General features: G+C 39.1%; 1 protein-coding gene across 3 annotated transcripts in view; it reads left to right on the top strand.

Annotated features, from left to right (window-relative positions):
• NELL1 (neural EGFL like 1) overlaps positions 1–23833 on the top strand; it is an 805269-nt gene that overhangs the window by 598852 nt on the left and 182584 nt on the right. For all 3 annotated transcript variants that reach the window (XM_021685858.1, XM_021685859.1, XM_021685857.1), the window contains one exon: positions 3303–3398. In XM_021685858.1, the coding sequence (XP_021541533.1) occupies positions 3303–3398 (96 nt within the window). The remainder of the gene's footprint in view (positions 1–3302; positions 3399–23833) is intronic.

Genomic DNA, 23833 nt, shown 5'->3' with positions numbered 1-23833 from the left:
TATAGGTCCTCTGATTATCAGAATCATTTTCTTTCAAATGCTAGGTTGATAGTTGATCAAGAAGAACCAGATATAAATAATCTATTCACATCCTTTAGTCTAGAATACTAGTATATTTTGATATCTTACAAGGTATTCAAAGAAAACTTGCATTGATCTTGATTTCAAGTAGTTTAAGCTTTGGATGGCATGCTCATTCTTTTTTTGCTTTTGTGTTTGTTTTTTAAATTATTTTGTCATCGTCTCTGAGGTTCAAGTAGGTAATGAATTTCTTTTTTATTCCAGATAAATTCTGTTTAAAAAATCCTATGTGCCTGGATTTGGTCAATTGTAAAGTGGCTCAGACAAAAATGGAGATGCGATGAGACATACATGACCTTGAGCAGCTCCCTACCTCCCTTCTTTCATGCCACATGTGCAATTTGGACATATTTTTCTTTCAATTTATAGTCCATTTCCTTAGCCCTTATGGAACTATCCAAAAAAAGAATAAAGCTACCCATGTGAATACCAGATTGCGGATCAACCTGCACTATAACATATAAAGAAAAGGCAAGACTTTGTAGCCAAAGAAGTCTTTGCTTGAATCTTGACTCTACTGCTTTGCTACCTGTATGGCCTTAGATCGGGTACTTCATTTTTGAGCCCCCGTTTCACCTTTTTTGTCAAACAGTAACACCTCCCTAATAACACCATGATAAGGGCCATTACTACTATTATTAGAAATTAAAGTATAAATAACAAGGGATGCCTTTCACCCCTCCTTGGTGAAGCTGAATACCTTGTCAGATGGGTTTATATTGTCTGGTATTAGACGATTTATCCTTGGTCCATGTTTCACAGCCATAACATTATTGCTGTCAATCAAATTTATTTAACAAGATACTTACTTAACACTATGTGCCACACACTATTTAAAGGCCCTTGCAAATATTAACTCATTTCATCATCATAGCACCATATTTATTATGACATCTACGTTCTTAGACTATCACAAACATCTCATGCTTTCTTCACAAAATCTCTATCATTTCTTCTTAAGAGTTGAGTAAATCAGGAGCACACATGTATTATGAATCTGCCTATCTGTGTGTATGTACATGTGTGTGCACATATGTGCACACAGCTCTGCATCAAGAGCTGTTTGTTTCACTAAAGAAACCCAAACTGAGCTTCTTGCTTCCAAACCCCTGTCTTCTTTTGGGGCCACTTGAAACTTTATCAGCTTTCCATCTATCATTTTCAGTTTGCAAAACCACTTTATTTTTTTGTTACCAGCATTGATGCAGAGCTATATGTTAAATACCTTACTTGAATTGGTAGTCATCAGTGCACAAATGTGTGATTTTTTGGGAAAAGGGATTTTGTATATATTTGTATGCATATATTTATATACATATTGATTTTTGATGAACATACCAAAACAGATGTTGTGTAAATGTTTTTTGCACAGTCTCAGGGTACTAAGATGCTGGAAAATGGGAAATGGTATTTGAACAGCAAGGTATGCACTATCTGTCCTCTGGCGGACACAAAGGAGCTCACAATTACTTACTAAGCTACAGAATGTAAAATTGTCCAGGGAATATTAAATGATGTGGAAAATGACAATATTGTGAGAAGTTCTATGTACCTCAACTAGTGTTGAACTATCCAAATACGTTATTTAGCTTTTTAAAGTTAAACCCGTATTATTTTTGTGATGATGGCAAAATATAACCATGGTATCTTTCCAGTGTGACATGTTTCTTTTTTTTTTTTTTTTTTTTTAAAGATTTTATATATTGAGAGAGAGAGAGCACAAGTGGGGGGCCGAGGGAGAGGGAGAAGCAGACTCCCTGCTAAGCAGGGAGCCCGAAGCAGGGCTCGATCCCAGGACCCCGAGATCATGTCCTGAGCCGAAGGCAGAGGCTTAACCGACTGAGCCACCCAGGTGCCCCAATGTGTGATATGTTTCTAATTGCAATTAAAAACATTTGCTCACCTAGCTCTCATGTGAAAAAGAAACGATGGTACCAAGTTGCAGTCATCTTCATTAATGAGAAATTTTGCAGTTTTGGTACTAAATTACTGGTTATCCTGCAAGGCTTGATAATAAATTATTTGGCATGAAAGTGTTGAGGAATTGTTAGAGCAAGAGTTTTCTGATCAGAATAATGTGCAAAATATAGGTGAATTCATTCAGCAACTATTTTTAAGCATCTACTCTGTGCTCGGAGTCTGAAACTGTGGTACAATGGGGAACAAGAACAACCCCAGTTACTTCTCGTGATGGGTCTTACAGTCCAATGGATGAAACAGAAGATGGTTATCAATTATATGTAAGTGAACAATGGTAGTTAGTACTGCAAAGGAGAGGGTCCCAGGGCTATGCTGTGCTAGTAGCTAGTAAGGGAAAGTAACCTTGTCTCAGAAGGCTAGTAGGGTAGCACTGAGATGGGTGGGGATCATTTTTTGATGCTTATCAAAAGGCTTATCAAAGTTCACACCCTTTGAAACCACATTTTCACACTGAAGCATTTCCCTAAAGGAATAATTTGAGGTGTGTTAAGCATTTTAGCTATAGGGACAAGGGATTGTTTTCTTATAGAATTGTTGGAAACATCTTAAATATTCAAAAGTAAGTGCTTAAATGTTTATTATCAAAAATGATATCAACTACCTGGGCTGCCTGGGTGGCTCAGTTGGTTAAGCATCCAATTTTTGGTTCTGGCTCAGGTCGTGATCAAGCCCCATGTCCAGCTTGTGCTCAGTGCGAAATCTGTTTGAGGTTCTCTCTCTGCCCCTCCCTGTGCTCACATGTGTGCTCACATGCGTGCTTTCTCTCTCAATAAATAAATAAAACCTTAAGTTATATTGACTACCCAAAATCTTTTTAAATAATGCAAAAATGTTTTTATTATAATAAAAGATGTTTTAGGAGTAGTTACAAAATAGTATTTAAATTGCCTTTGCCTTTACCCCTACCCTATCCTTTCTAGTTACTCAATTTATCCTATTTGATTTCAAATATATCAATAATCAGAATAGCAGCAACAGTAATAGCTGCTCATACTAACTACCACTTAGCACATGCCAGCCCTGTGCGAAATACCGTATTATTTCAAATGATCTCATGTAAACCAGTGAAATAGGTATTATGACATTTATTTCTTTTTGTATACCGAAACTTTTAAATATGTCACCACAGGTATGTATGCTCTATGCACCAAGGAAAGAATTGTTTCAGTGTTCACACTATTCACCATGAGTTTCCTTATTGCCATCTTATCTAAGAGAAATCCCTTACTTTTTGGTGACAGCATTCTGCCAAGAGGGCTGCAGATACGGTGGAACGTGCGTGTCTCCTAACAAATGCGTCTGTCCTTCTGGATTCACAGGAAGCCACTGTGAGAAAGGTAACCTTGCCTCTTCTGTTATTTTGGGGGGTTATCACTATGGGTTGACTTGATATGTCCTGTTTTGATGGTGGATGTACCTCTCCCAAAGTGGGTACCTTTTTGTTACTACATAACAGGCATCTTCCCTTTGAAAATAGGGCTTCATTTGCTCTCCCTCCAGTGTGTCTAATTTAGCAAGGTCCAGTCTTTTCTCTGCTATAGTTTGCAGTGTGCATTTTTAGGACTAATCAGAGATAAAGCCTCACGAACTAACCTGCCCCACTTATCATCTATTGGGTAGCATCACAGGCAACTATTGGAGTTTTAACAATCTGCTGCATCAACGGAATCTAAATTAGAACCACATGCTCCTTGCGCAAAAGCATGTTAAATAACTCCAGCAGCAGGTTTATTGGTGTGCTTGGAATTTTATTCTAATATTGGTTTATTATGAACATTATCCTTCATGGACCTGATAATGTAAGCCAATTAGTATTGGTAAGATTCTATTACATGCCCCTTTCTATTTGCAGTAAATGTAGTGTTTATACTTGGTGCTATTTGGTGAAATCCAGCTCGGTCATTAATTACAAGAAGTCCTCCTACCTTTGTGAAAGTGAAATTTGGCAATCAATGTTAGTGTGCCAGTAGTCCTTGCAAGCAACAGGTCAATGCCATATAAAACTAAATATTTCAGTGTATTTGTCCATGAGTTTTATTAGGGTAAAACCACTGTATCATTTTTCTGAGACGGGAATAAACTTGACACCATAGAATTGCAGAGAAAAGTGGAAATACAATGTCGTCATCCCATCATTACTATTACTTGATGAGGGGGAGGATGTCTTCATCTAATGCCAAAGATCTAAGCAAAGCTCTTTTTTCCTTTGGGTTTAAGGATTTCATTTTTTTAAATGAGCCTATTTATTATACCCCAAATTGTCCAACATACTACATTGTGCTGCCTGTATATTTGTAAGGCAGCCTGGTCCTTTAAAAAAATATGTCAAAATTTACATAAATTATTCAACAAGGAAATCAACAATGTGTGTGCCATTGTTTCCATATTTTGTGATATTACCAACAAATCAGGTCACATTTATTAAATAATATTAATTGGCGTATCCTTAAAAAGAGACCCATAAAGGAGCCAAGGTCTGCTCCTGAGCAGCATGAGAGCATTACCACATGGAGCTGAAATATTCTTGCCAAAAGCAAGGAAACTTAATGGTAACTTAACACACATGCCTTTATTGCAGTACATTGGATTTTGATTAGGTTTTCTAGAATGAAAAAAAATCTAAAGGTTTCGCCTTATTTCCTCTAGAACTGCTGTGTTTCCCTAAAATGAGTATACAGGGATTCATGGGGACAGAATGGTGATGGTCATGATGTTGATAATGACGGATACTACTACTACTGATACACGATTTCTCATGTACTAGTTCTGTCTGAGGCCTTGTAAATGAATGCTTTAATATTAACGGCAAACCAGAGATTGCTATCATTACTCCCATTTTATAGATGGCAAACTGAAGCTTTAGCCAGGTGAAGCAATCTCTGCAATGCTATCAGAGCCAGTATTAGAACTGAGAATAAAACATCAGTTGCATTGCACAAAGCCTGCGTTATAAACCCTTGCATGTATTTCTCAAGGATAATATGTGGACTTCCTGTTAAAATCCAGATTTCTGCTCTTTACTTTCACCAAGCACCTCAGGTTACCTGTTATAAACCAGTTGTTATATTGTTATTGAGATACTTAACCAGAACATCCGTAAAGTTCTTACTCTTTTTACCTTTTAAAGAATTAGGGGAGAGCATTGATCTTAGACCAGGGTCCGAGTCAGTGGCAGCTCAGGAAAATTTAATTGTGGTTTCTGATGGCTTGTTCGTTTGACCTCTGGCCTTTTCTCTGCTCAATAAGTGGTTGGTTGAATCAGTGCTTACATTCTGGTCCATAATGTGGAGCAGGAAAAATAGAGATAAAGGAGAAAATCAAGATCAGATGGAAAGATAAAACAAGGATTGATAGGACATGGGTTCCTACGTAAATGTTACAAATGTTGAATTTGAGATTGAGAATTGCATTTTCTTGGATATGTGCACAGTTATTGTAAGGTTAAAAACAAAAAACAAAAAACAAGGCTTCTCCACATGTGATGCTCTCTCCCATCAGTAGCAAAGCCATTCCATTTAATACTGGCCAGTATTCTAATTCTGTAAGATTTTTTGGCAGTAGAATAAAGTACACATTTTCCCGTCAATTGTGTGCAAGGGATGTAGATGAATTGTAGGCAAGTATTGAAACATATGCCATATCTTATCTGAATTATTTTGTCATATTGATCATTAATAATAAACATTAAATAATTCTGTTTTCCACTGAATAGTGATATGGATACCTTGAGTCTCAGGGTGCAAGGGAAAAATGCAAATGCATTATGAATGTCTCATAGCATGATTAGACTAAATCTTTTATTTGGTTTCTTTCAAGTTAAGGGCTAATTAAATGGTCTCTTTTGAGATATATAGAGTTCACTTATGTTTAGTCTTAAAATGTTTCCCATGGCCCCCTGGTTATTGGTTTGATCCATTGTGATATTCAGCCTTTCAGAATACAAGCACATTTAGCTAAATCATTGAAATCATTTGTTAAAGAAAATACCTATCTAGAATTTAATGAAGTTAAAACACCCACCTGTGTTTGGTATGTAACACAAAGATGAACAACTCAAATGTGAAATCAGAGAACCACACTAAATCCAAAAATAGGTTACCTACCATAAAACAGAACACCATCTTCTGAGAACTGAATGAGATTAAGTTTTCTACTTGGCATTAAGCATATTTGCAAGCAAGACCAAGTAGAGATACATACAAGGTATCAAACTATGTCTAATTAAAGATTTCTTAAGCTTGACAATATTGACCTTGTGGACCAGATATTTCTTTGTTGTAGAGGGCTGTCCTGTGCATTGTAGGATGTTTAGCAGCATCACTGGACTCTATACCCAATAATACCATTAGCTGTGTCACCCCCAGTCATGACAAGCAGAAATGTCTCTTGACATTGCCAAATATTCCCAGGGAGGCAGAATTAATTCCCATAGTCAACACTGGGTTTAAATGTAGCATTTAAAAAATCTTTTACAAAAATGGTATGTGTGTATATAGGTGTGTGTGTAGTTGTATATATATATGTGTGTGTGTGTATAGACACACACACACATGTATTTTAGGTAAATGTATCAGTGTTAGTTGTTAATATAGAAATTATAAACATTTTTTTGCTAAAGAAAATATTTTAAAGCCATCTGTTGAGCATTTTTAGAAGTGCTTAGAGTTGCTGTAATTTAGAACATTCTTGACCAAGAACCAGAGACTGTCTGATATCCATCATGTGGTATGTGAGGCACACCTTCTTATGGTCCTAGGAACCAGGTTGGTATGGAAGCTGTGCCAGTTCTCTGTCCACTTTCTCCCAGTGACAGTGTAAACATGTGAATGCTTCAACCCTACCCAGGAAGCATGTGACCCTAACCCTTGTGTTCTCCTGAGGGAAGAGAAAATCCTTTATTCATCCATCTATTCTTCCTTCCATCCTTCCTTCCTCCCTCCTTCTTTCCTTCCTTCCTCCCTCCGTCCCTCCCTCTCTCCCCCTCCCTTCCTCCGTCCCTCCCTCTTTCCTTCTTTCCTGCCTGCCTGCCTGCCTGCCTTTTGTACTTAGAGAATGTGTTCATGCGCAAGCTGGGGAAGGGGCAGAGGGAGTGGGAGAGAGAGAATCTTAAGCAGGCTCCATGTCCAGTATGGAGCCTGATGTGGGGCTCAATCTCTCGACCCTGAGATCATGACCTGCGCTGAAATCAAGAGTGAGACACTTAACCAATTAAGCCACCCAGGCACCCCTATTCTTTCTTTTTTTTAGAAGGAAGTTTTCAATATATGTAACAAGATAATGTCTCATAAAACTTAGATACACACACTTTAAATGGAATTTTCTCTATAATGATTTCTCTCTGACAATACCAGGCAGTCACTTTTAGTAGGAGTTTTGACTGGGTTATAAATGCAGATGTTCTTTCTGGTGGTACACACAAGACAGCTAATTTTACTGCATTTCCCTATTTGTATATTCCATGAATTCTAAATTGTATAAATTCAGACACTCATAACCAACATCTTGTGAATCAGACAGTGAGAATTGGGCAGTACTCATCAAACTATAGGCTAGACAATAGTATAATGTAAAATGGGAAAAAATATGCTGATATTATAAAAATAACAGAGCTTGACTTTTTCCCACATAACTTCAGAAATGGGTTCCTTTATTGTAAATATCATTCTCTTAACTCAAGCACTGAACTCTCACAATCTGCAAGCCTTTCCAAAGCATATGAAGAACCTGATCAGGAATATTCAGGGAAATCAATAAATAGCCAAAAAAAAAATAATTTGACACTGTTATCCATTGACAATATCATTTCCAGGAGTTATTGTTTTCTTATTTTGGTTATCTGGATTTTTTCTAATACAGTAAATATTATTTGTGTTTATTTTAAACTTGTAAAAATCATTACTACAAAGAACATAAAAACTCACAAAAGGAACTTCATTTTTCTCAGTTCCTGGGGGTCTTTTAACTTTTCCTTAAGAGGAAATGACTTTTTGCCAGGTAATTTATTCTGTTCTTTTCCCTGAGCCTCAGGGCTTTGCAGATATATAGACAGAGGGTAGCAGTTTGCCCTGAGTATGTTATCCATCCACCAGAATGGTCAGAAATAAAGACTTCTGTATTCTTCCAAATTTTAAATACTGCTCTGGTTTTGAGAGCGCTGGACTGGCATTCATCTATATGCATTTTCTCTGCCTTTCCTTGTTTCAGGGAAGCATTTTAAGAGCTTTTAAGAAGGTGGATAGTGGTGGGGCGCCTGGGTGGCTCAGTTGGCTAAGCAACTGCCTTCGGCTCAGGTCATGATCCTGGAGTCCCAGGATCGAGTCCCGCATCGGGCTCCCTGCTCGGCGGGGAGTCTGCTTCTCCCTCTGACCCTCCTCCCTCTCATGCTCTCTGTCTCCCATTCTTTCTCTCTCAAATAAATAAATAAAATCTTAAAAAAAAAAAAAAAAGAAGGTGGATAGTGGTTCCATTCTGTAAATGGAGAAGAGAATACTTCTTTTTCCTCTTCAGGTATCACAGAAAGGCATGTGGGAAAAGGAGGAGTGCAAATGCGCCTGTTCAAAATCCTAGCAGTTAGGACCTTTATTTACCTTTTCTCAGCAGGCGCTTTCTCTGGTGGTCTGGCACCCGGGACGGGCTCAGTAATGGCGGCTTCCATTACTAAAGTTGCTGCTGTCTTGCAGCCAGTAGGTGCTGGAGTAAGCAGTGCCTTTGTGGCATCATTTAAAAGGGAAATACGGGGATTTGAGGTTTCTCTGAGTTCACCCCACCAAAGAAGAATGCACACAGATGCTCTATTAAAATTTCATTGAAGTCACCTGAGTGTGAATTTGCTTGAGGAGCTATTCCCTGCTCTGGATATTTCCAGAAATAGAGACTAGCAGAGGAGAGGCATTGCAGTGGAAGAAGAGACGAGCCCAAACCCACCAACAGAGATTATTCACCTCAAGGACCTTGTGTGGTAACTTCTTCTTGTCTTCAACTCCACCCACTGGACTTTTCCTCTTCTTTTCAGCTACAATGGAGAAATTGGGCCAGAGGTCCAACACACTTGCCCATGGCTCCAAAATGGGATTGCCACTTAACCCTCAGAGCTGCTTGGAGCTACTTCAAAACCCTGTCCTTGACCTGCCAAGATCATCATTTTGCCTGATTTCAGGCATCTCCTTGAGACAACACGTTTTCAACTCATTTCAGTACAACTGTAGGGAGTGATACCTTTTGTTCACAAACAGGGGCTTGGACTATACCTTAGGGATGCAGCCGGGGGTGGGGAAGAGGACTAGACTAAGGGACAGAGGTCTGAGTTCTGATACTAGATGTGCCTTATGAATTATTTAGCTTCTGTGAAATGAAATTTCCATTAGCCTACCACCCATCTCTTATAAGTCCCCAAATTTTGCATTTGTTACTTCTTGGAGGCAGCTAGTTTCACCCTTTTGAACACAGATGAGGACATGTAAGCATGTTATTCAGCCAGTCGGTAGGGGAGTTGAGGTTCTAAACCCATGTATGGATGAATCCAAAGTTCATATACCTTCCAGGCATCTGTTGCTTCTTGATTGCTTTACCTGTGTCCAAGGGCACTTAAACCAAACAGATTCTATAGAACACCAAATAAATTTTGTTCTCCTATGATGAATGAGCCATAATTTGCTACTTCATTATGTGCATTGTTTTTACATATTCCTTTCAACATCTTCGTTGTGCCTAAGGCAGAAAGAGAATAAACAAAATAGGGGTTAAGAGCACAATCTCTGAAGCCACATTAGCTCATTTTAAGGTGGTGGTTCAGAACCTGTGCTATGGGATCAGATATATGTATTGTTTCTGAGCTTGATAGGCACTACAAAAAGGGCTTTTAATATTATTTATTTCATAATATTATGGTGAGATTAAATGAAATCATCTATTTAAATCACTTGGTAGAGTGCCTGGCATATGGGAGGTGTCTGGAAATGATTTCTATCGTTAATTCTGTTCTCGATTTACCAGGTGATAAAACTAAGACTCAGAAATCATAGGCTACTTCCCCAAGGACATTCAGCAGGTAAATGGTGGAGCCATGCCTTATGTTCATCCGCTACTACCAAGGTCTCTCGTCTTTCTGTCCCTCTTACGGTCTTGCACTGTTCCATTCAAATGCAAAGTGTTTTTATTCATGTCATCTTTGCCAATTCATATTCTCTCTGGTCCCATAAACATTTTATATAATTTTTTATCAAGCGAACACATACTAATTTATGCACCAGAGTTTTGCTCTGGGGAAAGAGTGAGTTAATTCACCTGAAATAATGGCATGTATAACCTAGATAGGGTTCTTGGGAATGATGTTTTCTTGCTGTTGTTTGTTTCCTATTTGTTGGGGTTGAGATTGAAGACTTAACACCAAGTTCTCTCTGTATTATTGATAGCATAGGTGGCTTTGTAACTAGGCAGACATGAGACCTCAGCGAAAAGGCTACTCCCTGTTCCTTCTACAAATATTTCCTTACCCTCTTCTTGATTCCCCAAATTCACGTAGAAAAACAACATTCTAATTCTCAGTTTGGCACCAGGAAACCTGGATGCTCTTTCCAAATTCCACTCTTGACTGGCTATGTGATGGGGCAGCATCTGCTTTTCCTGTATAACATGGGAGTAATCATCTTAGAAAAACCTTAACGTGGTCCAAACTCATTCCTCAAACTTCCCTAGGAATTTCCGCTGAGAGAATAATCAGAGATAGATACGATACATGAATGGGGTTTGAGGATATGCTTAAAACCTTGAAAGGATGGCATTTTAAATAATAACACATTGAAAGCAACCGAGATTTATAACAATAGAGAATTAGTGAAATTACAGGTAATGATTGGAACCTTTAAAACCTATGGTGGAAGACTATTTCATGAGATGGGACATACAGTGTACAGTTAAGAATATAAACTCTGGAAGCACACTGTCCAATTTTACAGCCTTGCTCTATTGGGAAGTTACTTCAATCTTTTGTGCCTCAGTTTCTTGATTTAAAAAATGAGAGTAAGAAGAGTACTGCCCCAGTGGAGGGTATTTTTAAAATTTCCTGAATCTAGGGAGCACTCTCTATGCACTAGATATTATGAAGTAAAAATGGCATGTTCAGTATGAGTCCAATTTTTATGCACAGACACACATGTACTATACACGGGAAAAAATGCCGGGAAGATGTTGATCTCACTACGGCTTATCGGGTCCTTGTGTTATTTGGGAGCTTTCAGGACCAAAAAAGGTCTCAGTTAAGCAACTAAGTCAATACTGTATTAACGCTAAGTAAAAGCTTTTTACTGTCCCCACTCATCAGCCTGCGTCAATTTGAGAAGTCTGCAGTGAGAAGCAGGTGTGGACAGTTCCCCTTTTTTTTCCTTCAGTACCCTATTTTAAAATTCATAGGTGTCCTGAATCTTACCCAGGGTGAGGGTTTTATGGGAAAGAGGATAAGGCCTCATAGAACCAGTATGGTGGTCTTCTAGCTTTGAGGTCTTCTGGATGGGAGATGTGCAGTTGCTGGTTCTTGCTTCATGAGGGCTTTGGTGAGGGTCTTCAGTCATTAGGGACTTCCAAATGAAGTTCCATTGACATGGACAATCCTTTCATCCTTCTGTAGCTCTAAGCTTGTGAAGGTCCCCTCCTCTGTTGTGGCTCCTTGGCCCTGTAAGTTTCACAAATGATTAGGTGGAAGCTCTGACGCTCTTCTGTAGGATTCTTACAAAGCAGATTTCCCCTCTGTCAGCCCAACTGCAGCCTTCACTTAATGTGGGTTTGTTTGTTTGGTTTTGCTCTGCCATGTGGCTGAGGCAGCCACAGATCTAGGCATTAACCTTTAGATTTCTGAGGTATGAATCAAATACCAGTTGCTATGTCCTTCACTATCCGGAGGACATTTCTGGGTGTGCTTGAAGTCTGTCACCCTTAAACAAGTTTTCAGAGGAATGTCTTCCCTCTCTCCCATTCCCACCCCTCACCCCCAAGTCACCTAAAACAGTCAGCATGCCAAACAACTTTCTTTAACAAAATCCTTACTTTGGGCCTTTTCAACATGCCTTGCTGAATTTCTAGACCTTTGTTTACAAAGCTGGAAGGTGGTTAATGGTTAATGTAAGCACATTTTTGAAAGTGTTGTAAAATAATCTAGCACTCAGCTTTGGAAGGCAGGAATCCTTAATACATTATCATCTGCCACATCTCTGACATGGGAGAAGTCCAGTTTACCCTATTACATTTGAGTTCAGTAAATACTTGATAAATGAATAAATGAATGAGTACAGAGAAGAACCTTAAATTTCACACGGTCCAGTCTTTTCATTTTGTAAATCACAAGTTGTAATGACTCCAATTGAAATCTCATTTAAAAGACACCTAAGTCAAAGCATATCATATTGGGGGTGGAGGACAGAAATGCTATTAGTATAAAAATTTGGTGTATTTTCAGTAGCTCTGTCAGCATGCCTTTCCAGAAAGCAAAATGAAAGGAGCCAATCTTTTTAATAGATTGGTCTTCCCCATCAAGTAAATGAAAGCTATTAGGTATTACCTTGTCTAGTTAGTAAAGCAGAAAATAATTCCTGACTATATGACAAGCAGTTCTTGCTCCCCACCAGGAAAGTTCACACTATTGAACTGTGAAAATCAGGAGTTTGGTTCATATATTCATTTTTAATCCTATACCCTGGGGAATACAAACACCAGGGGTAACTTGAAGCACACTGGCTAACCAGAAAGAAAGTCCACTGTCTGTGGAAATATGACCAACTGGAACCCAGGAATTATAAAACTTGCCCAGGGACTAGTATCTAAGAATTCTTTGTATCCCAGAATACATACTGCGCTATAGATCCTGTGGAAAAAGACTAATTGAAGCCAATAGACTGACTGAGAGGGAATATAACTCTTGCGATTTGCATCACTCTCTCCTAATAGAATCCACTGATTAGAAAAGGTAGTTGCCTGAAAATGTTCACTCAGGTCCAAAATATGATAAATCAAACATCAAAATGTATGCATTCATTCTGGTAATGGTTGACGAGATAAGCAGTTTCTGGCTTGGTGGGCTAATGTGATTTTAAAGCATTCGCCAGTTTAACAGAGACCTTAAAGTTATCTGTGGGTGGCCACAATTTGAGCTAAAGTAGATTGAGTCCATGAGGGGATGCTTTATCTTATAAGCACTAAGGAGGGACTGAAAGGTTTTCTTATCATGGTTTTATTTTGTTAAGGAATACCTTGCTAAGAAAACCTTTCAGTACTTTCTCACTGTTTATGAGATAAAGGCAAATTCCGTGGCCGCGATATATAAAGACTTCCGTGACTGGTCTCTGCCCACTTCTCTAGCATTATCTCCTCCTTCTCTTTCACATAATCTACATTCCTGCCTGTTCCAAACTACTTCTGGCCATGGAAATACACTTTTATTTAGTTAGTTTTACTGATCCCTGAGCTTTTGTTTGTAACATTCTCTCTGCTGACAACAAACAGACTTAGATGTTGATCACAAATATATTAATTTAAAACAATGGAAAAGAGTGGTTATTTGAGGGTCTCCAGTAAAGCCAGAATACCTCTGATCCTTCTCCCTCTCACCTTGCTCCTCCTGTGGTCTTCCTCATGGGTCTTCCAGTTGATGGCAGGATCTATCCTTTCACATTCCCTGGATCAAGATCTTGAAGTCGTCCTTTACTTTTTTCACTACATATCTAAATCTTTGCTTGGCCTCCAACATATGTCTAGAATCCAAACTACACATCTCAACCACTATCACTCTTGGACATGACATCATCATCTCTAATCCAGATGCATGTAAAAACCTGACTTCCTTCCTTCCACCGTGGTATATTTATAGTCTCCTTTCAACAAAGTAATCAAGGGGACATTATTAAATAATTTAGATCTAGTCACTCTTCTGTCCCAAATGCTCCATGACTCCCTATTTTCACACAGTTATTACAATGATCTGTGAGACTACATGCTCTGGGGCACCCTCCCCGCCCCGTTACCTATCTGTCCCCTTTGATTCAGTGTGCTCCCCTCACTTGTATGCCATCCGTTGCAGTCATAATGGTCTCCTTGATTTTCTGAGACCACGGTAGTCCTGTTTTCTTTACTCTTTTGTTTGCTGAGAATTTTCCGCTCCCTCATGTTATGTATTTGTTCAAGAGTTATCTCTTCAGAGAGACCCTCATCCCTAACTAAAATAATACATGTCCTAGGGCGCCTGGGTGGCTCAGTTGGTTAAGTGTCTGACTTCGACTCAGGTCATGATCTCAGAGTCCTGGGATCGAGCCCCACGTCAGGCTCTGCGCTCAGTGGCGAGTCTGCTTGTCCCTCTGGCCCTCCGCCTGCTCACCCTTTCTCTCTCAAATAAATAAAATCTTTAAAGAAAATAAAATAATACGTGTCCTCCTCCAGGTTGCTGTTTTATTGTCTTCACAGCCTTTACCACTCCCTGGCATGATCATGCCTTTTTTGGTATGGTTTGACAGCCTACCCAGGATTTAAGCTCCATGAGGGAAGGGCTTTTGGTCTTACTGCCACTGTGCCTTTAGTACCCAGCACAGTGCCTGGCACACAGCAGTTGGCCAAAACGTTTTTTGAATCAAGAGATAATAAGGATCTCTTAGTTTTTGTGGTAGTCTCCAAAGACACAACACTGTCATCATCATGGTATGTCTTGGGAAGAATAAGAAAATTATTGTTGTCAATCACACACCTTCATCCCTGATATTTTTAGGTCATATGTAGTCAGAGTTTTCCTTGATTTCTCCTTTACCCTCACTTTCCCATTCAATCAATCACTGCAGTCTATTTTTTTTTTTTCTCTCTCTCTCCATCCTACTGCCTCAATCTAAATCATCGGAGTGGCTTTTGCCTGGTATGACTAGAAAGAAGTCTGTAGACCCCAAGTCCGGTTCTTACCTCAGAAAAAAATGTTCTTCCTGCATTGCAGCCAATATCAACCCTGTAAAATATAAATACAATCAAATTACTTCTGTGCTGAAGAACCTTAAATGGTCTCCAGTACCTTTGGCATAAACCCCAGCCTCCTTTCAGTAGTATCACTGACTCTCTCTGAGCTACTTCCCCATTTCACGTTATAATCAATCCCTACCCACACTGAACTTCTTCAGATTTTCTCAAAGCAATAATCTTCCTTCCTCAGGCCTCTGCCTGTGGTATTGGCTCTATGTGGAACTCCTTGCTTGCTTTCTCCACTTTCCTTCTTACCCCACCATATCCAGTCCCCCCTTGTTCTCTCACACAGATATTAGCTTAAGCTGTTGTTCAGAGGTATTTTCTGACTCCTTAGTCAAGGTTAAACCCCTTCCAGCATGCTGCATATCGACCTGGGTTTCCCTTTCCTAAAATGTATCGTGAATGACTGCCTGTTGGCTCATTTTCTCTCCCCTCTCTTCCTAGCACCCATCCCTGTAGCATAGCTGACAGACAGTTTAATTTCTCTCCCCTGCCCCCAAAACCTGCAAAGTATTAACTTGATAGAGCAATTATTTTTTTTTAAAGATTTTATTTATTTATTTGAGAGAGAGAGAATGAGAGAGAGCACATGAGAGGGGGGAGGGTCAGAGGGAGAAGCAGACTCCCCGCCCAGCAGGGAGCCCGATGCGGGACTCGATCCAGGGACTCCAGGATCATGGCCTGAGCCGAAGGCAGTCGCCCAACCAACTGAGCCACCCAGGTGCCCGATAGAGCAATTATTATCCCACAGTATCTCCAAACCAAAATGGTATGTGTCCTAATCACTTTTCCTTCATCCCTGTCCTGCTGGTCCTATTCTTCTCACGCCAAGGTGTTAATGATAAGAAATATAAATGAGATCATATGGGATTTGTATAATATGTTTCTGAATGACAGAAGCACTAGTTATCTATGAGAAAAAATTTGATACATAAACTAGGTGGTTTATGTTAGGATAAGTAAGTTCCCCCTTCCTCCCTGGCCTGTCAGAGCACATCCCTGCTCTACTAAGCACAGCCAGATATGGTGATTCCCAGGTTCTTAAGTTGCCAAGCAGTCCTTCTGGATTGGACCACTTGATTGGAACAGTTGAAGAACTGCAAATTGCACTTTTAAGCACTTTCTGATTTACTGTCAGCAAATTATCATGACGCTCTTTCAGTAAAAATGATGTCAAGCAACCAATGGCAAGCTTTAATTTTTCCAGATGCTAGGTCTTCAGATATGGGGAAATACCACAGTCACTTGTGCATTCCCTGTAAACCCCATGCATTAGCATTTTGAAGATGTTTATTTTTTTTATTTAAATTCAATTAACCAAGGTATAATAATACATCATTAGTTTTTGAGATAATGTTCAGTGATTCATCAGTTCAGTATAACACCCAGTGCTCATCACATCACGTGCCCTCCTTATTGCCCATCACCCAGTTACCCCATCCCCCCACCTACCTCCCTTTCCTCAACCCTCAATTTATTCCCTGGAGTCAAGAGTCTCCTATGATTTATCTCCCTCTCTGATTTCTTCCCATTCAGATTCCCCCTGTTACCCCTTTTGTTCTCTGCACCATTCCTTATGTTCCACATATGAGTGAAACGATCTGATAATTGTGTTTCTCTGATTGACTTATTTCACTTAGCATAATCCCCTCCAATTCCACCTATGTTGATGTAAATGGGAGTACTCAACCTTTCTGATGGCTGAGTAATATTCCATTATATATATGAACCACATCTTCTTTATCCATTCATCCATTGAAGGACATCTTGGCTCTTTCCACAGTTTGGCTGTTGTGGACATTGCTGCTGTGAACATTGGTTTACATGTGCTCCTTCTTTCACTACATCTCTGTCTTTGGGGTAAACACCTAGTAGTACAATTGCTGGGTTGTAGAGTAGCTCTATTTTTAACATCCTGAGGAACATCCATACTGTTTTTTAGAGTGGCTGTACCAGCTTGCATTCTCACCAATAGTTTAGGGGTGCCTGGATGGCTCAGTTGGTTAAAGGTTTATGTTTTTCTCTACATAATTTTTCTCAGTGTCTCTTGCAGTATTTCTCCAGTCTCTGAAAATTGGAGTCAGAATGGTTAAGAAATATTTAAACTACGTATTTAATACTTAATGCTCAGGCTAGATCTTGTGCTAAGTGTTTGACATCTATTATGTTATCTAAACCTCAACTCAGAAGCCAGTCATTGATCAGCACCTTCCAACCCCATATCGCTTACCTAATTTCATCAGATAACTCTATACTGTTGCCACTTGCCGTTTTTCAGGCCTATAAGTACCCCTCAGGACATTTGCCCCTAGTGTTCCCTCTTGTTGGAATGTTCTTTATATACATAACTCATTTCTTTACCTCCTTCAGGTCTCTACTCAAATATCACTTGTCAGTGTGGCCTTGCCTAACAGTCTATTAAAATTGCAGCCCCACCTGGCTGGCTCAGTCAGAAGAGTGTGCAGCTCTTAATCTTGAGTTCATGAGTTCAAGCCCCACATTGGGGGGTAAAGATTATTTAAATAAATAAATAAAAATTTTAACCAACTAACATTGCAGCCCCAAAATTTGCTACAAACAGTAATATCTCCACTCTGCTTTTTTTTTTTTTTTAAAGATTTTATTTATTTATTTAACAGAGAGAGACATAGCGAGAGCAGGAACACAAGCAGGGGGAGTGGGAGAGGGAGAAGCAGGCTTCCTGCGGAGCAGGAAGCCCGATGTGGGACTCGATCCCAGGAGCCTGGGATCATGACCTGAGCCGAAGGCAGACGCTTAACGACTGAGCCACCCAGGCGCCCTCCACTCTGCCTTTTTTCACCCCTCACCATACTTGTCACCGTTTAAGACATTGAATATATCACTCGCCTGTCTTGTTTTTTATGTCTCCCCCCCCCCCCACCGGAGGGCTGACTACCCTGATGGCAGAGACTTTTGTCAGTGTTTGCCACTGTAGCTCCAGCTCTCAGAAGAGTGCCTGACACTTAGTATGCACTCAAAAAATACTTAGTGAATAAATTAATGATTATCCTCATTTATTGAGTAAATTGAGATTAAGAGCCATCAAGTAATATGCCCAAGATTAGAGGGCTAACAAGTGCCAGAGCTGTGATTTGAGCAGTTCTTTTTGCCTCAAAGTCCAGGCTTTTAAACACCATCTTCTCAGTCCTCAGTCAAAAAGGCAAAGCTGATTTAAAAGGCTTTGACAGTTTGCCAGAGTGCATCTCTTGTGTGTTGTTTTTCTTCACTGAACTCTGAATTCTGAGTGTGCCACTGTGATTCCTCTGTATACTATCTATAGCACATCAGTGGTTTGAGAGACTAACTTGCCTTGTAGTACTTTAATAGAACTATTTCGTGTAGGACAGGTCTTTACAATCTCCAGTGCATGCTTCCAGGACCCATGTCATCTCTCTTTTAATCTTGTGACAACTGCACAAAGGATGTATTATCATCCTGGTTTTACAGATGATGGAACAGAAGCTACGAGATTAAAGAAATTGCTAAAGTTTTTAAAGGTAATAAAGAGGACATCTGGGACTTGAATTCTCTGATGGTTTAAAATTCCATGCTTTTTAAGTTTTCTTCATTATTCTGTCTGCCACCCCTAGTCTCTCCCTCATAGGAGTGTTCATTTCTCTTCCCCCAGCCCATTAACATGGAGGCTTAATCTTGAAACTACCAGAAGGATGCCACTGTAATACTCTTTTACCCATAGAGCATTCTTTCACCAGGATAATGGGGCACAGTATAACCTTTCAAGCTGGACAACCTCAGCCACTCTCCATGATATGTCATTGACCAAGTTATATGACTTCCTGAGCAGCAAGAATCTCTCGATGTTCTAAGAACTAGAGAAAGTCTGCTTAGCAAATAGTAGACGATAATAAATTAGGTGGTGGTAAAGAATCGGGAGTGTACAGACTGTCATCTATAGCCTCTGTATTTGAGAGCAATGTTATCAATTGTAGCCAGTACTTAGGACTTTTCATAGTCACTAAATCTCTCAAAGCCGTTTTCTTTTTAGAACACTTCAAGAAACCACTGTGAAATAAACATCATTTCTAACTTACAAAGAAACATGTTCAGGTAGGTTCAACTTAGTTTTCTGATTTCAGAGAGTTATAAACATTGAGCTGGTATTCCAGTAGGGGCTTTCAGTTCCCCCATCCAACCTTTGAACTTGAAGTAGAAGAAAAACACTGTGAGCGTCTCAGTAATGCCACTCCAGCAGGGATTAATAATTAAATATTATCTAAAATAAAACACCTCTCACATGGTAGGGTATGGCATGACACATCCTCAGAGAAGTGAAATTTTTTTTTTTTAAAGATTTTATTTATTTATTTATTTGAGAGCGAGCGAGAGAGAAACAGCATGAGAGAGGAGAGGGTCAGAGGGAGAAGCAGGCTCCCCGCCGAGCAGGGAGCCCGATGCGGGACTCGATCCCGGGACTCCAGGATCATGACCTGAGCCGAAGGCAGTCGCTTAACCGACTGAGCCACCCAGGCGCCCAGAGAAGTGAAATTTTAAAAATCGGAAGGAAACGGGCGCCTGGGTGGCTCAGTTGGTTAAGCGACTGCCTTCAGCTCAGGTCATGATCCTGGAGTCCCGGGATCGAGTCCCGCATCAGGCTCCCTGCTCAGCAGGGAGTCTGCTTCTCCTTCTGACCCTCCCCCCTCTCATGCTCTCTCTCTATCTCATTCTCTCTCTCAAAATAACTAAATAAAAATCTTTAAAAAAAATTAAAAAAAAATAAAAAAATCGGAAGGAGACAAGACCTCTGAGCAGATGTTTGTAGATAAAGATTTTATGAGATCTGAAGTCTGTTTCATGTATGCCTACAGATCTTTTTATGATTTAACCACCCTCATTTTTTTTCCTCAAGAAAAACTTATTTTAATGCCAAGTAAATACAATTTCATGATGTGAAATTTGTTTTGATAGTTATTAGCATACAAGTGCTGGGCATCTCAGAGAAACCTTTATTCCTCAGTCTATGAACATACCTGTTGCCAATATTTTTGAAGTGACTCTGTGCCACCCACTATGGGAATTACTTAAATGGATTAAAGATAGATACTACTATTATCCTCATTTTATAGGTGAGGAAAAGGAAGCTCAAACAGCTGTTAGGCTTGCGACTGGAATTTGCTTCTCCAGCACAATAGGTAGTTTCTGTTTTTGTAAGTTCCTAGCTCTCTGCATTATTGAAGGAATTTCTGAAGAATCATTTCTCTGTCACTCTCCCTTTCTCTGTTCAGTTTCTGTAGTTTTTTTTAAAGACTTAGGGGGAGAAGGTGAGCAGGGGGAGGGGCAAAGGGAGGAGAGAGAGAGAGAGAATCTCAAGGGACTCCCCGCTGAGCATGGAGCCCTATATGGGGCTCAGTCTCATGACCCTGAGATCATGACCTGGGCTGAAACCAAGAGTTGGAGGTGCTTAACCGATTGAGCCACACAGGTGCCCCCTGGTTTTTGTAATACTTAGCAGAGTTACCATCTAGTAAAACCTTTGATTGGTAAATGTCACATTCCATCCCCTCTTATTTAAGGGTGATCTTAAGGCCCTGAAATAATTCTAGAAATGCAGGAGGAGGGAAAAGCAGAAAGTCTGGAAAACACACAGAAAGATAGTAAGCTTTTATTTAAATATAATATGTAGATAGAAAAGCACACAAAGCATAAATATATACAACTCAATGAATTTTCATAAGCTAAAAGCATCTTTGAAACCCAAACCAAGATTAAAAAGATTAGAAGATTATCTGTATCCCAGAAGCCCTGTCTCCTGCCCTCTTCCAAGACCCTACCAAGAGGAGCCATTGTCTTGACTTCTAACGCCATAGATTAGTTTTTTTTTTTAAGATTTTATTTATTTATTTGAGAGAGAGAGAATGAGAGAGAGCAAGCACATGAGAGGGGGGAGGGTCCGAGGGAGAAGCAGACTCCCTGACGAGCAGGGAGCCCGATGCGGGACTCGATCCCGGGACTCCAGCATCATGACCTGAGCCGAAGGCAGTCGCTTAACCAACTGAGCCACCCAGGCGCCCCCGCCATAGATTAGTTTTGCCTGTTTTTGAACATCATACAAATGGAATCAAACTATATGGCCTCTTTTGTTTCATTTCTTTTGTTGGACATTTGATTTGTAAGATTTACCCTTATAGCTGTAGTTTTTAAATTCTGGAATAGTATTCCATTTTATGGATATGCCAAAATCTATGCATCCATTCTGTTCTTGGACATTTGAACTCTTGACAATGTTGGTTATTTTGCTACAATAAATGTTCTTCTACATGTCTTTGGGTGACTATATACAAATATTTCCATATATGTACATATCTAAGAACAGAATTGCTGGGTATGCTTAGGTTCAGCTTTAATAGACACTACCAAACTATTTCCCAAAGTTTTGTACTTATATTCCCAGTAGTAATAAGTGGAAATTCCAATCACACCGTAACTTTATCAGAGCTTAGGTACTGTCTTTTTTATTTCAGCCATCCTGCTGTTATGGTACTATGTTATGGTTTTACCTTGCACTTTTCTGATGACTAATAGAGTTGAACGTGTATTGCATGCTTATTGTGCATTTGATTTTACTGCTTTATGAAGTATCTAGTCAAGTCTTTTCCTATTTTATCTATTGTACTATCCTTTTCTGATGCACAGTTTTAAAAGTTGAATGGTTCTACATGACTGCTTATGAAACAACAGCAACTCTTTGCTCTGGTCCTACTCCATTCCTCCTCTCCAGAGTACTTCATTTTCTTCCCCATATCGCTAATAATCATACATTTATATCACCATTTCTTGGTTTCTCAGTTTTAGGCATTATCTGTTGACCACCATGGAAGATAAAAGATTCATCTCTTTCTCAACTTCTCACCCACAGTACGCACACAGACACTTCCCATATCCCTCTTTGTCAATTGTGATGAGACCAGTATTCAGTGTTTACCTTATTATGTATATATAAATGACATATGGGAGCCACACAGTTAGCTATCGTTAGTTTTCCTGTAGTACACAAATGCTTTCTTTATCTGGATTTAATTATTATCTCATTTTGTTACTGTTTATTCACCCAGTCTTTCATTCACTCAGCATTGATTTCAATCCTAAATTTTCCTTGAATAATAATATCCTCCTAACACATTGAAATGCATTTTATATTTTATAACTTTAACTTGAAGGAAGTTTTTTCCAAAGCCTTCTGACCTCTTCCATTCTATACTGTTAGCCCTTTAGGTTTCTATCAGAGCTCTTTTCTTTGGATCTCCTTTCAACATCATCTCTTTCTTGTTGGATCTCCTATTTCCTGAATCCTAGCTATTTGTCTTCTTTGGATTACCACCTCATTTTTATAGGACAGATATTTAATTGGCTTCCTGAGAAAGATTGCGTGGAAGATAATTGTTCAAATGTTTCAAATAATGCATGCCTGAAAATGTTTTTACTCTACCTTTGTACTTAGTTGATAGTTTGGATGGGCTTAGAATTTTAGATTAAAAAGCAGTTTTCTTTAGAATATTGTAGGAGTAACTCTGTTGTCTTATTTTTCAGTATAACTTTTGAGAAGTGCAGTGTCATTCTATTCTTGACTATTTGAATGACATCTCACTTTTCTTTTTCTGGGAAATTCTAGACTTTTTTTATTCTCAGTGTTATAAAATTTGATGATGATGTGCCTGTGTGAGGGCCTATTATGAAACCAATGTACTGAGAACTTTGAAGAGCCTTTCAATTTGAAAATTCCTGGTTTTATTTCTGGGATTAAAAAAAAAATCTTTAATATTTACTTTCCTGAATTGTCTTTTTTCTTTATTTCTGGAACTCCTATTATGTGGGTGTTAGACCTTTAGATTGCACTGGTTGTTTGATTATTTCTGCCTCGTTCATCATCTGTTTCTCCTTTTATTTCACTTTTTTTTTGTTGGCGAGGCAGAGATACTTCATCATTTCATCAACTTTATCTTCCAAAGTTGTTACTCATTTCTGCTATCCTGTTTTACTACTGTTTCCTGAATCTTCTTTTTATATTGTTTCCAATTCTTGTAGATAGTAATCTTCTTTGATATTTTTGAGCAGACGGCAACAATTTTTGAATTTTTTAAAAATTAATATTGTCTGTTTTCTATAACATAATTTTTTTTTCCTGCTAGTTCTTATATCTCCCTTTTCTCACACATCCAGTAGCCTTAGCTATCTGCTCACTTTTATGAGTGAGACATTAAAACATTGGTGGAAACCTTAATTTACCTATGCAGGGTATTGATGTAAATGATTTTAGGCTCATTCTTTTTGAGCTATTCCAATCTTATAGAGAAGATTCTTCCAATCTAATGGAAGGAATTAAATTTCTGGAGAAATTTTACTCCATTGCTAACATTCTGAGAGCCAGGTTGGGGGTGGTAAGGCAAAGGGTTTTCAAAATTCATTATGTAAATTTTCACTTAATCCCCTTTTTCTTAGTGTGGTATTGTCAGGAAAGAAGAATTTCTTCTGTCCTTTAACGTCCTTCGAGCTGGACTAAGAATCAAATTGACATGACTTATTAATAGGAGAAAATCAAATTTAATTTCATACGTACAGGCAATCCAACAGACATGAGATTCAAAGACATTGAGGCAACATGAGGTATATATGTCATTCTGAACTAAGGAGAGGGAGGGAGTAGAGATTTGGGACTTCAGAGGACAGGGATGCAACTCATGGGAAGATGAAAAAGTGTTAAGTGTTTGGTAAGCAAATATTTGCTGGGCCACTTAGAAACAGAGGACTGTGA

This window comes from Neomonachus schauinslandi, chromosome 11, assembly GCF_002201575.2.
Source record: "Neomonachus schauinslandi chromosome 11, ASM220157v2, whole genome shotgun sequence".
Taxonomy (NCBI): Eukaryota; Metazoa; Chordata; class Mammalia; order Carnivora; family Phocidae; genus Neomonachus; species Neomonachus schauinslandi.
This window is presented reverse-complemented; position numbering and strand designations above follow the sequence as displayed.